We start from the raw sequence: 13,732 nt of genomic DNA, 5'->3' as shown, positions 1-13,732 counted from the left end.
CCGTCAAAGGTGAATAAGGCAAATAGTGGTAAACTAGTATTCTATTTTATTTAAAAAACGCGTCGTAAAAGACCACATTATTATCAAGTCGTTTCCAATGAAATCTCGTATACAGCGCGTAGTAGATATACGATATGACTATTTTGACGTGTAACATTTAATTCGTATTTAAAACGGTATGTTAATCACAATCCGTTATTGTCTTGTAGAAAACGATTATGAGTAATTCATAAGCAACTAACATAGTCTTATGTGTGCAGGAAATACATTACTTTTTTTTTACAATCTAAAGTAGAGGGGAGTTTTATAGATGACCCATTGTTGTACAATACTGCAGAAATGCAGAATGATAATTGTTAATTAAAGCTAGAGCCAGTAGATTTCTGAAAATTTTTTTTTAGAGGAACATCTTTAATAAATGATATTTATCTGTATTTGATATTAATATATAATTGATACAACTTCGACAAAAAAATCATAAATGTAGAGAAAAAATATTTTTATATTTGTTCAAATTTAAAAAGTGTGTACGGAATACTTTGAGTATTTAATGCAACATAACATTAAAGTAGTTATTATTAATTATACATTTTAGAAAAATTTATTTGAGATTTTATATAAATTGAAATAAAAATGACATATTTTATCCAAAATAAATTTAAAAAAATTCTATGAGTCATTTTTTAATAATTAATTTCACATTTTTCTGTACTTAAAATATTGAATGAAAAAAGGTTTATTGAATAACATTTTTTAAATCTATGTACAAATTTAATAAAATAAATTGTATTTGGTTAAACAACATTGTTTTAGCTAATATGTTCATTAAAATATAAGTGATATTACTAACACAGACAGACTCAAGTATAAACAATTAATTTTATTATAATATAAAGTGTATGTATTAAATATAATTTCTAAACATTACAAATATTTGAGTTTAAAATTGTATGTTCATTGAAATCCTGATCAAATAATTCATCAACAACTTTGACTGATTCTAATACATCATCAATAAATGGTCGTTTAAAATGATCTACTGTTAGCATTACCTTAACTAAATTGTTGACACTCTAAAAATAAAAATAAAACATTTATAATAGTATAAAATATTTCATAAAGAAAGATTTTTAAATCTTATCTACAAAAATTATTACTTCATTAGAATTTGGAGGAAAATATATTTTTCCACTTATCACAGCCAAAGCAACAGAATCTCCGCGTTCATAAACCAAGTCAAAAGGTGACTTTTTATAAAGCATTGCATACAATAAACATCCTAAAGACTAAAGACATTAAAAGTTATCAGTATAATGTTTCAAAATTGAATTTTAAATAAATATTATTTAAAATCCAGAATATAGAAATATATTCATAATTTGCTTTAATTGTATTATCTTAAAATGTTCCTTAATAATGTTTAGTAATAGTTTAAATTTAACTTTAAAATTTAAAAAAGTGGACAGTGGTTAAGAAGAATTTATTATAAAATACCTATATTTTTATTATTTACGCCTTGAGGGCAATATACATTGTTTATATGACATGTGTCACTTTATCAGTGTCATACGGCATACACTACCCCACTAGTTATTATGGTATTATAAATATTAAATATGTATTTAAAAAATAATTGTTATTTGATTTATGAATAATAACAGTTTAATTTATAGTCTCTTTCTTAAATGGACACATAATAAAATAATAATAAAACTTATCTCATATTTCAAGATCTTTTAATAGAGCAGTTAATTGTTATATAATATAATTTAATAACAGTAAAAGTATAAGTATAAATTTTTATTGTAAGACAGTGTTGAGTGTATTACATAATATTATAATATAGTTACTGATTAATACAATTTACTGTTCGTTGGAATCAATATATTATTATTTAAACACAAATATAGTTTTAAATTGCATAATATTCTAAAGTAATCTCACATATTAGAATCAAAATGTGTTAAGTTATAAAGGACAAAAAATGCAACTTCCAATCAAAAAAAAGTATTAATTTGCCTATAACAATTTGTAATATTTTTGTTTAAGCTGAAACAAATAATACAAAGTTTATTGTAATCGGATTTATTTTGAGCTGGGCAACAATTTGAAATCTGGTTCGTCAAAAATGTTTGAACTCAATTCAAAAATGTTGATATTTGGTAGATTGAAAATAATGATTGTTTTAAAAATTATAATGAAATGCCAAAGTAAAAATATTGTCCTAAAAACCACTGTAAAGTAGATATCTAAATAAAAAAATATGTTGTTTTAAACACTAAAAATTAATTTTGAACTTCAATTTCTTTCCTGGTGGCTGGTAAGAAAGCGAATCTAGTTAGTAGTTTGAGTGGAGCAAAAGTGAAAATTCCCAGACATTTTCTCAATAATTGGGAAAAACCAAAAATGGAAATTTTAATGTAAAATCAGTTTTTTACAAAATTTATTTTCTTAGTTTTTTGTAATTCAAAAACAAAAAACCGTAGATTTTGAAATTTTTATACTAGTATTTTTTTATATATTATAATTTTCAAAATACTAACTCTTTTAGCTATTTATAGGTATGAACAATTTAGAATATTTTAAAAAGTTGAAGTATTGTCTATGAATATAATTACTATTTTTTGGGTACTTGGTTCTTACCCAGACATCAATTCGTTCATCAATAACAGAATTAATATCTATATTAAACAATTCTGGAGCTCTGTATGTCATTGAACATCTTTCATTCACATCATCCAGAAGTTCTTGTGCTTCTTTTTTTGAAGTCACTGTTATTTTGGCAGGAGCAGCAGATCCTATAAAATACATTCTTTTAAATAATATTTAAATATATTTTTTAATAGTTTAACAACCTCTCAAATGAAGTAGTCACCTAAGTCAATAATCACTGGTTCATTATTATCATTAAATAATATATTAGCAGGTTTTATATCTCTGTGTGAATAAGATAGATCATGAAATGTCTTTACACTCAAACAAATTGATCGAAAATGTTTCAATACATATTTCAAATCCATATGATAATGAGGTTTAATTAAATTGTCATGTAATGATCCATTCTAGACAAAGTAAATAAAAAAAATAAATTTTATATGTGGTATACAAAGTTCAAATCTTTCCATTCATAATATTTTAGCTATTTTACCTACTTACTTTGTAATAAGGCAATAACATAAGAAATGTATCTGTAGGCGTTTTTGAAAATTCTAATGATTTTTCAATCATTCCACATCCAATTAAATTAAGAACATATTTGTTTCCACTGCTTTGTAAAAGCTGATGGACCTTAGCTTCATTCCAAGCTTTTTCTCGGTCTTTTTGATCATGGCATAAGATACATTTCAATACAAATTTCATATTATCAGTATCTTTTACAAGGAACACTGAACTAAAGCCACTGAAAAATATTTTTAAAAAAACAAAAATTATCATATAGGTAGTTTTATACTTACTAACATGTTACAAGATGGACAAAAGTTGGTTTTACCTTTCATGACACACTGATAGAATAGTTGGATTTTTAGAAAATTAAATAGTATAAATTAGTAGTAGCCAGTAGGTACCTATAAATTGATTGGGGTAGTATGATAAAGTTGTTCTAGTAATGGTAATTGTTATATTGTTTAAGATAATGTCAAGTACCAATATCCAACTTTCAGTATATCTATATTTCATGTAGGTATGAACCTATAGTGATGTACTGATGCGTATTTATGTACCTAACACATATATTAAATTGTATCAAATGACTACTTTGTTAAATCTGATAAAAAAAAATCAGAAATATTGAATCATAATATAGGTATTCATATTGATTTTGAATTTATTTGTGAAGTAAATGTAATTATTTTTTACATTCCATTAAGAACATTTCAATGATATAAAATATCAAGTAAAAATATAGCGTTGTCATTGTCCCATATTGTTTACATTGGCAAATTAGCATTCGAAGCTTTAATGTGTATGAACACTATGAACAGCTGAAATTGTTTTATGACCATACTATAGATCAAGACATTTAAGTGCATTTAATAAAATTACCCTTGTCCAATTTGATCATGCACGTAATACTTGTTATCTTGTATTGTGACATGTTGTTTTTCACAGGCACAACCCATGATTACTTAATGGTTTGGAGTTTGTTCATTAATGGTTAAATGGCATCAATTATTTTATTGCATAGAACATGAAACGAAAATAATAGACAAATAACTAAAACGCATAGGTAATTTTAAAGTGTCGCCAAATTGATTTCGTAACTTATTCAGTAAATAGTAATGTATAAATATTAAAATAATAGATTAATAAGCACTTATTACTTAGGTATGTGTATTTTACATTTCAATCAATTGTTTTCTATCTAAATGATATAAAATTAATTTTTAATATCAAGGTGGATTTGAATATCAATCACGAACTAAGTTAGTGATATCAATCCACCTCGATAGCACTTTATCAATTATAGCTATCGTGATAAAATGATAATAGTATTATATAGTAACAGTGTTACTCTATGTCACAGAAAAATCTAATTCATGAGTGTTATATACAATTTTCGATATTGAAAAATGGAGAGTACCTACATGGCTACATAGGTAGATGAAAATAACAAAAAATGGAAGCACATACAGAAACATATTGTTATATTATTGTACTTAGGTACTGTAAATGTTTATTTTGTTTATTTTGTTTATTTTTGGAAACATCTTTACAATTTAGTACAAGAATTCTCATAAATCAGTCTTACAGCAGCCTAAAAATACCAAAAATACATTGGTACAACATTTGCTATGCGCCTATAGCCTATAGGTACATATTAAATTAAAAGGCTGAAAAAATTGAATATTTAAAATATCAGTAGGTACATTATTACATTAGAATTTATATAACATTTAATAATTACTCATATATTGTTCCGTTCAGGTTATTCTTAAAAAATATATCGATACTTTCAAAAGTTTCAGTTCAGTGGGAAATGAAAACGAAAAAGATAGCTGTTTATTCTTCGGCGGCGGTTTAATGCACCTTAAAATTTTAATACGGCACAAAAAGGTTTCACTGAAAGAGTGAATGAAATTTACCGAAAAAATTTAGAAATCAAGAACATAGCTTATATTGTTACGTTAGGTTAGGTAGCAATAAGTAACTCTGGGGGTGAGAAGGGGGTCAAAAGTAAAAAAAATTCCAATAGTTTTCAAAACCAACAGGAAGAATAAACAAAAAATTTAGGAAAACCTGAGATATTTACTCAAAACCAGTTTTTGAATAAAATTAATTTTGTTTTTTAGTGTAACTCAACTAAAAAATAACCCCATATAGATGAAATTTTAATTGAATGTATACTCAAACAATTTCTGTGTACCGTAACATTTTCGAAAAAATGCTACTCTTTTTGAACTATTTACTATAAAAATGTGAGTTTTATTAGTTTATTTCAAATTTTTTGCTCGATCAAAAAACTTGGAAATGTAATACTACGTTTCTCATAAGTGGTAGTTTGTAGAAATTAAAAAAAAAGTTGAGTGTCTAAGTTAAAAATGTCTCAAAATCACGAAAATTGGCAAATTATTTCGAGTTAGAAATTCATAAAACTGTTATACTTATATTTAAAATTTGAAATTTTAATACATGATTTTACTTAAGTTTTCCTACATTTAACCAAAAAAAAAAACTTTACTTAAAAGTCAAATTAATTTTTGGTAAAGCACGATTCTGTACGTTTTACCTTTTTGGGTCACGATTTCGTACGATTTTGATCAAATAATTATTTGTCAAAATGACCCCCAAAAACAGCACGGTCACGTACGATTTTCTATGCAATGTTGCCATATATTATTATTGTAAATTCCTTTAATTTTCTTTAAGGCTTAGGAACACTGCGACCGGCCTGCAAAATCTGATAGTCTCTTTAGACCTTCACTATAATAATTATGTACATAGTACATACAAAATGACAAAACGTATGTTCCACTTTTAACTTATAACTAAGTCAAATAGTCAAATAGGTACCTACATAAACTTATGGAAATCTGGCAACATTGCACTAAAATCTTGGGTACAAAACGTACGGAATCTTGTGCCCTAAGGTTAGGCACTATTCCGCACGCTGATAAGGAAATCGTGTTCTACCCTTAATTTTTACGAACGTTTGAAATTAGTCATTTTCATCCGTAAATTAACTAATTCTCACACAACGATTTTCTTATTTGGTTGTTATTCAAAAACAAATGATCATAGGTACTTGAAGTTTTCATAAAATGTTTATTTTATCATTTTCCATCACACATGATTAAATTTTCTAAATATTTCGACTCTTATTTATAGACATTTGAATTTTGAATTTTTTTAGTTTTTAGATTCTGAGAGGAGTGATGAATGTATTGATTTTATAACTATGTTTATTTATAATGTTTTTATATTTATTTATTTTTTTGTGTCTGTCATCGGTTCATCACGGTTTCTTGCAATAAAAGTACTTCGATTTTCTTCAACAGCAACTTTTCTGGTAGGAAAGTGAATTTAATTGGTACTTACTGCTAGTCAAAATTTAAAATTCCCAATAGTTTTCAAAAGCAACAGGAAAAACAAACAAACAATTAAGGAAAAACGGGAATTTTTACTCAAAACCATTTTTTGAAAAAATCAAATTTTGGTATTTAGTGTAACTCTAACAAAAATGACCGTAGATACTTGAAATTTTCACTGAATATTTTTGTGAGCATTTTCTATACACCATAAAATTGCTAAAATATTTTGACTTGTGTTGAACTATTTATAGGCATATTAAATTTTCGATTATTATTTGTTTTTTAAACTCAAGTCGATAAAAAATTGTTTGCTCTGTCAAAAAACTTGAAAATGTCATTCAAGTTTCCTTGTAAGTTGTTGTTAATGGAAATTTTTAAAAAAATTGAGCGTAAATCCACAATAGTTGTTTATGAGCGTTTAAACTTAGAATTTTGACAAAATGTGTAAAATCACGAAAATTAACAAATTATATTTAGTTAGGAATTCATAAAAATTTTTCTATTTATGTCTAAGATTTAAAAGTTTTACTACAAGATTTCTTACAAGTTTGTCTACCTTCGTCAAAAAAAAATGTCTACATGAAAGTCAAATTAAATTTTTATGATCGTTTGAAATTGAAATTCTTACATTGGATATCCACTCAATTTCTCTTGTAGCGATTTTCTTATTTTGTTGTAATTCAAAAATGAATTACTGTAGATACTTGAAATTTACATCAAATGTTTATTTCATCAATTTATATGCTTGATAAGATTTTCAAAATATTTTGACTCGTTGTAAGCTGTTAACGGATATTTTCAATTTTTATATTTTTTCTATAAATGTCAATACAATTTTATTGGTTGGGTCAAAATGCATGAAAATTTAATACAAGTCTCTTGACAACTTGTTACAATAGCAGTTGAAAAACACTCCAAATACATAGGCACGATTTTTTACAAGCATTTAAAGTTCAAATGTTGACAATATTTATCAAATTGAAAATTGAAAATGATTTTGTAGTTAAAAATGTATACAATTTTTAATTTTTATAGCTAAGTATGTGTTTATAATAAAATAAATATAATAAATTACGCAATACTTAACAATTATGATTTTAAGTTTTTGATTGTTCTACTAAACATATAATTTAAGTGTTTACCGACAAGCAACTATAAGTCTACAACAATAATAATTGTTATTGTTGTTTTACTAAATTACCTACTATCCAATCATTATCATTTTAAGTTTATATTAATTGTAAATAGTAAATACTAAATTTCATTGATTTGGTTCAAGGGTTAATGTTAATATACTCGTAATTATAGAAAAACAGTTAGTTAATCTACTTGATCACTTTTATAAAAGGAAGACATAACAAGCTGACAGCTGTCATAACCAAATACCAATTTAAAAACAGTAATGAAAGGTCACGTAGTCACGTAGTAACGTTTACAATAATATAGTATTTTAATTCAACAATAAGTCAATATAGTACACGGCTTTAGATAGGTATTACAACAATAGTAGTAAAAAAAACCGTGAATCATAGTCCGTGATATAGTATCTCCCTACATATTCTTCATATTATTCTACATTTTCACTATTCTATTATTCTACCTATTCTATAGAATGAGTATAATTATAATTAAAAAAAAAAACTATTTAATTAGAAGCAAGTACTAATTTAATAACCTCATGGTTGATGCTTAAATAATAATAATAATAATAATAATAATAATAATAAAAATAATTAGAAGTCTACACCCAAAATCCCCTAGAAACGAAAACCGTTGAAAAATCACTTATCGACACGCATAACTCGTTGCAGAACTCGCATAATGTAAATATATAATAATATTTATAACTTCTTAAACAGATTAAAAATAAAAATTACATATTTGCATGTGTTCATTTTAATGTTTCATATCTATTTTCAATCTTGAATATTATTTGAAATCTAAATTTTGGTTAATTGAAATATATTCATAAAAATTAATCATTATAATAACTTAAATAATTTATTTTTAATTATTTTAATAATTTATTATAATACGTGTATTATCGTTCTATAGTTCATCGATTACGATTACCTATAGTCTATACCTATACAGCTATGTATATTGTATCATTGTTGGTACAGTAGCCAGTTGGTATACAAATTAAACATTCTCTTTGATAATATGGTTTATTATACAGTAATTCATTGAAATACTACATAACACAGCTATTTAGGTGTACCTATACAATAAACAATTAATATAGAAAAAAGCAACAATTGAATAAAACCTTTAAAATTATTGATATACATACGAGTACTAATTTTATTTTTAATATTAATTTAGGAACAACTGACAAACTGACTATTATTTAATTTATAAACATAATTGCGTGTACCTATTATTTAAATAATTTAGAATTAATAAAATAATACAATCATTATTATCATAGTTGTATACTTGTGGGTACTGTGTACTGTGTAGGGTCCAAACACTCCAAACTTAAAATAATAACGTTTTACAATATTTAAAATAATATCACAGAAATAAACATTTCAAACATTATATTTTCTAGATGTTTGCAAGTTATTATAAAAAAAGATAAGCTTATATAATAAAGATTAAAGAAAGAGATAGAAGCTACTGATTAAAAGTATTTTTTTTTTCTCACGCTTCGAAGAGTTAAAACGTGATACACATTTTATATGACACATGTTTATAATATTTACTACCTACTACCTAGTATAGTATAAATGTATAATAATATATACTTTATTACGATATCGTATATATTTTATAACTGGCATTAAAACTAACCATAACTGTGACTAAAATTAGAAATATAGAATAAACATAACAACATTATATTATTCTAATGTAATCTATATAAATAAAAATAAAAATAAATTTATATTTTATTGGTGACGCTCATGAAGAATAAAGATATCTTTATTCTTCATGGTGACGCTATAACTTGGAAACGGCTGGACCGATTTGATTATTTTTTTTCTTCAAATGTTGAAAATAGTTTAATGAATGTTTTTACCGAGAAACATACGGTGATTATTGATTGGGTAATGTATTAAGATTTCATTATTGGTATTTGGTGATCTTTCTTATTGTTTATAGTTTACTTATTGCATATTCATAACTGTAAAGACTAAAGAGTATTCAATGAGTACAGTTGACATAGATTGCTTACTTATAGGCTATAGCCTATAGGTGGCTATATATTGGCCCTTACTGTAGCTCATCGTCGTTTTCGCAAATTCATCTCAGGTGGGTCACCTATCTGAGAGTCTTTGCTTTAATGTCTCCGATCTGACGTAGGTAGTCGAACTATCTACCTAAGTGACCAAGCTGCATTTTGCACGCCAATAGGTTTTCACTCTATGATACTGAGTTGTTAGATAAATGAAACAAAAAATTTAAAAAACCACTAAAGTAAATTGATAAAAGCTTTAATGTAAGTTAATCGCTTTAAATGTGATGAAATGTGCGAAATATAATTATTGCGTTGAAAATTAAATAAAGACCAAAGTTAAACTTAATTTTTTTCTTTTTCCTCAAGTTTTGAACATTCTTACACCGAGTATTGAATAAAGAATTGAATAACATTTTATCATATAAAATGTGGCGCCTTTTTACCGGCAAGTTAGTGCATGGACAGAGACAGCTAGTTATTAATAAAAATAGTATACCCAAACTAAAAAATGTTTAAAACTAATACATTCAACACTAAATCTAAGATATTCAAAAACCATTACATCACATAAAATTATAATATAATTTCACATAGTAAAATATTCAGTGGCACCGAAGACATATTTCTCAGGTGTAGTAAGGTTTGTTTTACACACTTACCTACACATAAGAAGTTACTAAATAGTAAATATTTTTCTTTGATTATTCTCATTCCCTTATTTCCAATGTGCAGCTGCAGCGACCGTTACACAAAGTAATAGGATTGGGGCCACCATCAAAAAAAATATTGTGCTAGTTGATGGTAGACCAAAATATCCTAGTACTATACTACGGCTAGTACCTACTGTGATACAAATTTATTCCATTCAGTTAGTAAAGTACCTAATATGTCTTAATATCTTATAATAATTTACTCACCTAACTCAGGCATGGACACTCACCCCCAACAAAATCTTTAAAGGTCTAGTGGTTGCTAATGGCTAAAATCTAAAGAGATTCATATCACATTTCAATGATAATCAAAAAATTAATCCATCGAATTAACTACTATAGAATTTTTCTTAATTTTGTATTAAGCCTCCAACCCACCACACCCAGGAATTGCGCTTTCACACACTACATATTATTATTATACAATATAATATTATAATATATAGATTTCTATTCGCCGGACGATTATATATTTAACACGTTAGATTAAACGCTTCTCCTTGGAAGTTTTCTCGAGTGGTATACATTATTATATATTTACACGGTGGAGGGGAACACCTTGGTGTACAGAAAGATTTATATAGTATAGCATTATATACACCACATAATATACTCTTATCCACACAAACCGTTTGGTCGACTTGTGATGCTAGGAGGACGACAAATTTATGTGCATATACAACACACACTCACACACAAACACATACGTTCGTAACAGAAGCGAGTTTGCTGGTTTTGTTACCGAAAACTTTGAAGGAGTCCGCGCGAGGCCGGGCAAGCGGACCTGAGGCGGTGGCGTAGAGTGGGAGACGGCGGCGGACCAACACCACCGCGGAAGGACACACAGTCGAACAATAATTATCTCCTCGAAGGCATCTCCGTTGTCCGACTGTGTGTGTGTGTGTGTATTGTACCTCTACGCGGACTTTATGTATACATAAATCAATACCCTAGACCGCTGTCCGTGGACGGGTGGTGGACAGTGGTGGCGGTGGCGGTGGTGGTGGTCGCCGTCGTTGAAGGAGTCGGAAGGGATCTACTGTTGGGGGGCTTAGTGTGCACGGGCGCGCGCGTGTGTTGTGTTTACACGCGCGTGTGTGTGTGCGCGCGTGTACTCCGCGCCACCTCGACCGCGTGCGTCGTTGTAATTTGCATTTCACTTCCTCTTCGTCGTCGCGCCGTCGTCTCCATCCCATTGTTGTGTGTCCGTCCATCCGTTCGCCTTGTCCATATGCATGTAAGACGGCGGCGGCGGTCCTAGCCCGGCCAAACTACCCTTCTCAAGGATCTCCTCGGACATCGGTTTCTCATCCTCCTACTCCTCTTCTTCGGCCTCTCCCTCGTTCTCTCCGCCGCCACCACCACGCTGTCCAGTTTCTCTCACTAAAATCCCTCGGGGGCCCCTAACAACGGACACCTCCCGCCCGGCACAACTACAGTACACGACGCACACCCCGCCCGCTCCCTCCGCACGTTCACCGCCCCGGCCGCCCGTAATAGTCGTCACCGTTCTCGTCGGTATTACACCACGCGCGCAGAGTCCCATCGCAGATAACATATCGTGAATAATAACCAGGCGGCCACCGCACTTCCTCGTCCGTCGCCCACTAATTCCCGTTCCGGCATAGGCCCCTTTATTATAATATATATTTATACACGTGGGTTATATATAATATTATACAAGACGCAGTAGTGGTATAATAGCAGTAGTCGTCTCCGAAGGTGCCCGCACCAACTTCTGTACAAAGTCCGTTGCGTTGCGTCAGGTTTATTACTGTGTAATATATTGTTATACACAATGTGTATAGTACGTATATTGTGATATATGACGCTATATACCGCCGTCGTATGATAACGCGTATAATAATATTAATGTCAATCGGATTCGCCGCCGAGCTTTTATATACCATAAAATATGTATTATATCATACTGAATATTATAGATAATTCGTAATACAACTCCAAGTCTCACACGTATTTTATCGTTTTATTTGTAAAATATTAATAGCATGACGGGTAATTTGGTATTAATAAAATAGGTACAAAAAATACTGTTATCGAAAATGAATAATAATTATCATTCAAAAGGATAATGAGAATTAATAAGCCAATTAAATCAATACCTATACCACACCTGTATATTATAATAATTAGTCGATAATGTTTGTGCTAGGTGCAATTTATTCCTTATACAATTTGATGTTCTATGTTAATGAACAAAATTAATCCATATTTTAAACAAAACTAATAATAACTATGATTATATTATAATATAATTTCCGTTTGAATAAATATTTAAGTTACGTTTTTTTCACATTTTGTAGCTCGTTGAAATACTAATAGATGTCGCTGTAATAACTAAGGAGGTATTTTTTTTTTATTAGTTTGTCTTATTATGTCCTATATTTTTTAAAGTTACGTATCTATAAATCAATAGCCATACTTATTAATTTCTGCAAATGAATAAAATTATCTATGATCTCGACAATGCCTCACATAGTTATTATTTTTAATCATAATAAACTCAAACACTTTTTATTTCAATATATATTTAACTAGTTATACACTTACAGCCTATGAGTTTGGGTGTACCTCACTTCGAGCGTACAGAAATGTTTTAAATGCTAAACTGCTAAAGTGACGTACAAACGTCTAGAAGGTCAGTTATATGAGTTAAATATTTCAATAGAGAATATCATCGGTGGAAAAAATGTAATCCTAATTCGGTTGATTGGATACAACGTTTTGTTGGTATTTCTGGTTATTTTTTAAACAAAAGTGTATAGATATTTGCTTATTTTTGGCGTAGTTATCAGTTATCTAATTATATACAGTTGGCAATAAATTGTTGTTGACTCCTTAACTAGAGACGTGGCAAGACAATGGTGCGATGAAGTGTATTATGACCTGGTGTCTAACGGTCTGCAGTCGTTTGCATTCAATCGCACTATGGGAAAATCAGTAATCAACCGTATTATCGGTAACCACTGGCTTAGTGTCACCAAAAAAGAGAATTAAAGTCAGTTTATTATACGTAGGTTATCCGGCTATAGGTATGAACACATTTAATAATCAAACTAGGAATAAATGATGATACTGTTTCGCATTTCTTATGAATAATAATTGTGTATATAAGTATATCATGCGAATAAAATATTATATGGTGTATATAATTACTTAATTTGTGTATACAGTATACCTGTATACCAATTAAACCATTATGTAACGTAAACTATAGTTGTTATTTATGATATCACATTTCATAATATTATATATTTAACATAACAAAAGAGATACCTGTAAAAATA

General features: G+C 28.4%; 1 protein-coding gene across 2 annotated transcripts; it reads right to left on the bottom strand.

Moving 5' to 3' along the window:
• Nucleotides 1–865: 865 nt before the first annotated feature.
• On the bottom strand, nt 866–4,379 carry LOC111041778 (serine/threonine-protein kinase 16). 2 transcript variants are annotated; one of them, XM_022326188.1, is made up of 6 exons: nt 4,045–4,379; nt 3,157–3,400; nt 2,876–3,062; nt 2,644–2,798; nt 1,158–1,286; nt 866–1,073 (listed from the first exon to the last, which is right to left on the bottom strand). In XM_022326188.1, the coding sequence occupies exons 1-6, from the start codon at nt 4,119–4,121 to the stop codon at nt 918–920; spliced, it is 948 nt and encodes a 315-aa protein (XP_022181880.1). In that variant the 5' UTR covers nt 4,122–4,379; the 3' UTR covers nt 866–917. The 2 variants fall into 2 exon arrangements, with proteins under 2 accessions (XP_022181880.1, XP_022181881.1); XM_022326189.1 differs by lacking the exon at nt 4,045–4,379 and adding an exon at nt 3,491–3,773.
• Between the last annotated feature and the right edge of the window lie 9,353 nt (nt 4,380–13,732).

This window comes from Myzus persicae, unplaced genomic scaffold (assembly GCF_001856785.1).
Source record: "Myzus persicae strain clone G006 unplaced genomic scaffold, MPER_G0061.0, whole genome shotgun sequence".
In the NCBI taxonomy this organism is placed as follows: Eukaryota; Metazoa; Arthropoda; class Insecta; order Hemiptera; family Aphididae; genus Myzus; species Myzus persicae.
The sequence above is the reverse complement of the archived record's forward strand: the minus strand, read 5'-3'. Positions and strand labels throughout refer to the sequence as shown.

Bases quoted from the DNA above. Each gene is read 5' to 3' on its own strand.
- LOC111041778 (XM_022326188.1), bottom strand. From the start codon at position 4,121: ATGGGTTGTGCCTGTGAAAAACAACATGTCACAATACAAGATAACAAG. The intron at 3,401-4,044 runs GTAATTTTATTA...AATATTTTTCAG, and splicing joins CATGATCAAATTGGACAAGG to TGGCTTTAGTTCAGTGTTCC. The intron at 3,063-3,156 runs GTAAGTAGGTAA...TACTTTGTCTAG, and splicing joins TGTTATTGCCTTATTACAAA to AATGGATCATTACATGACAA.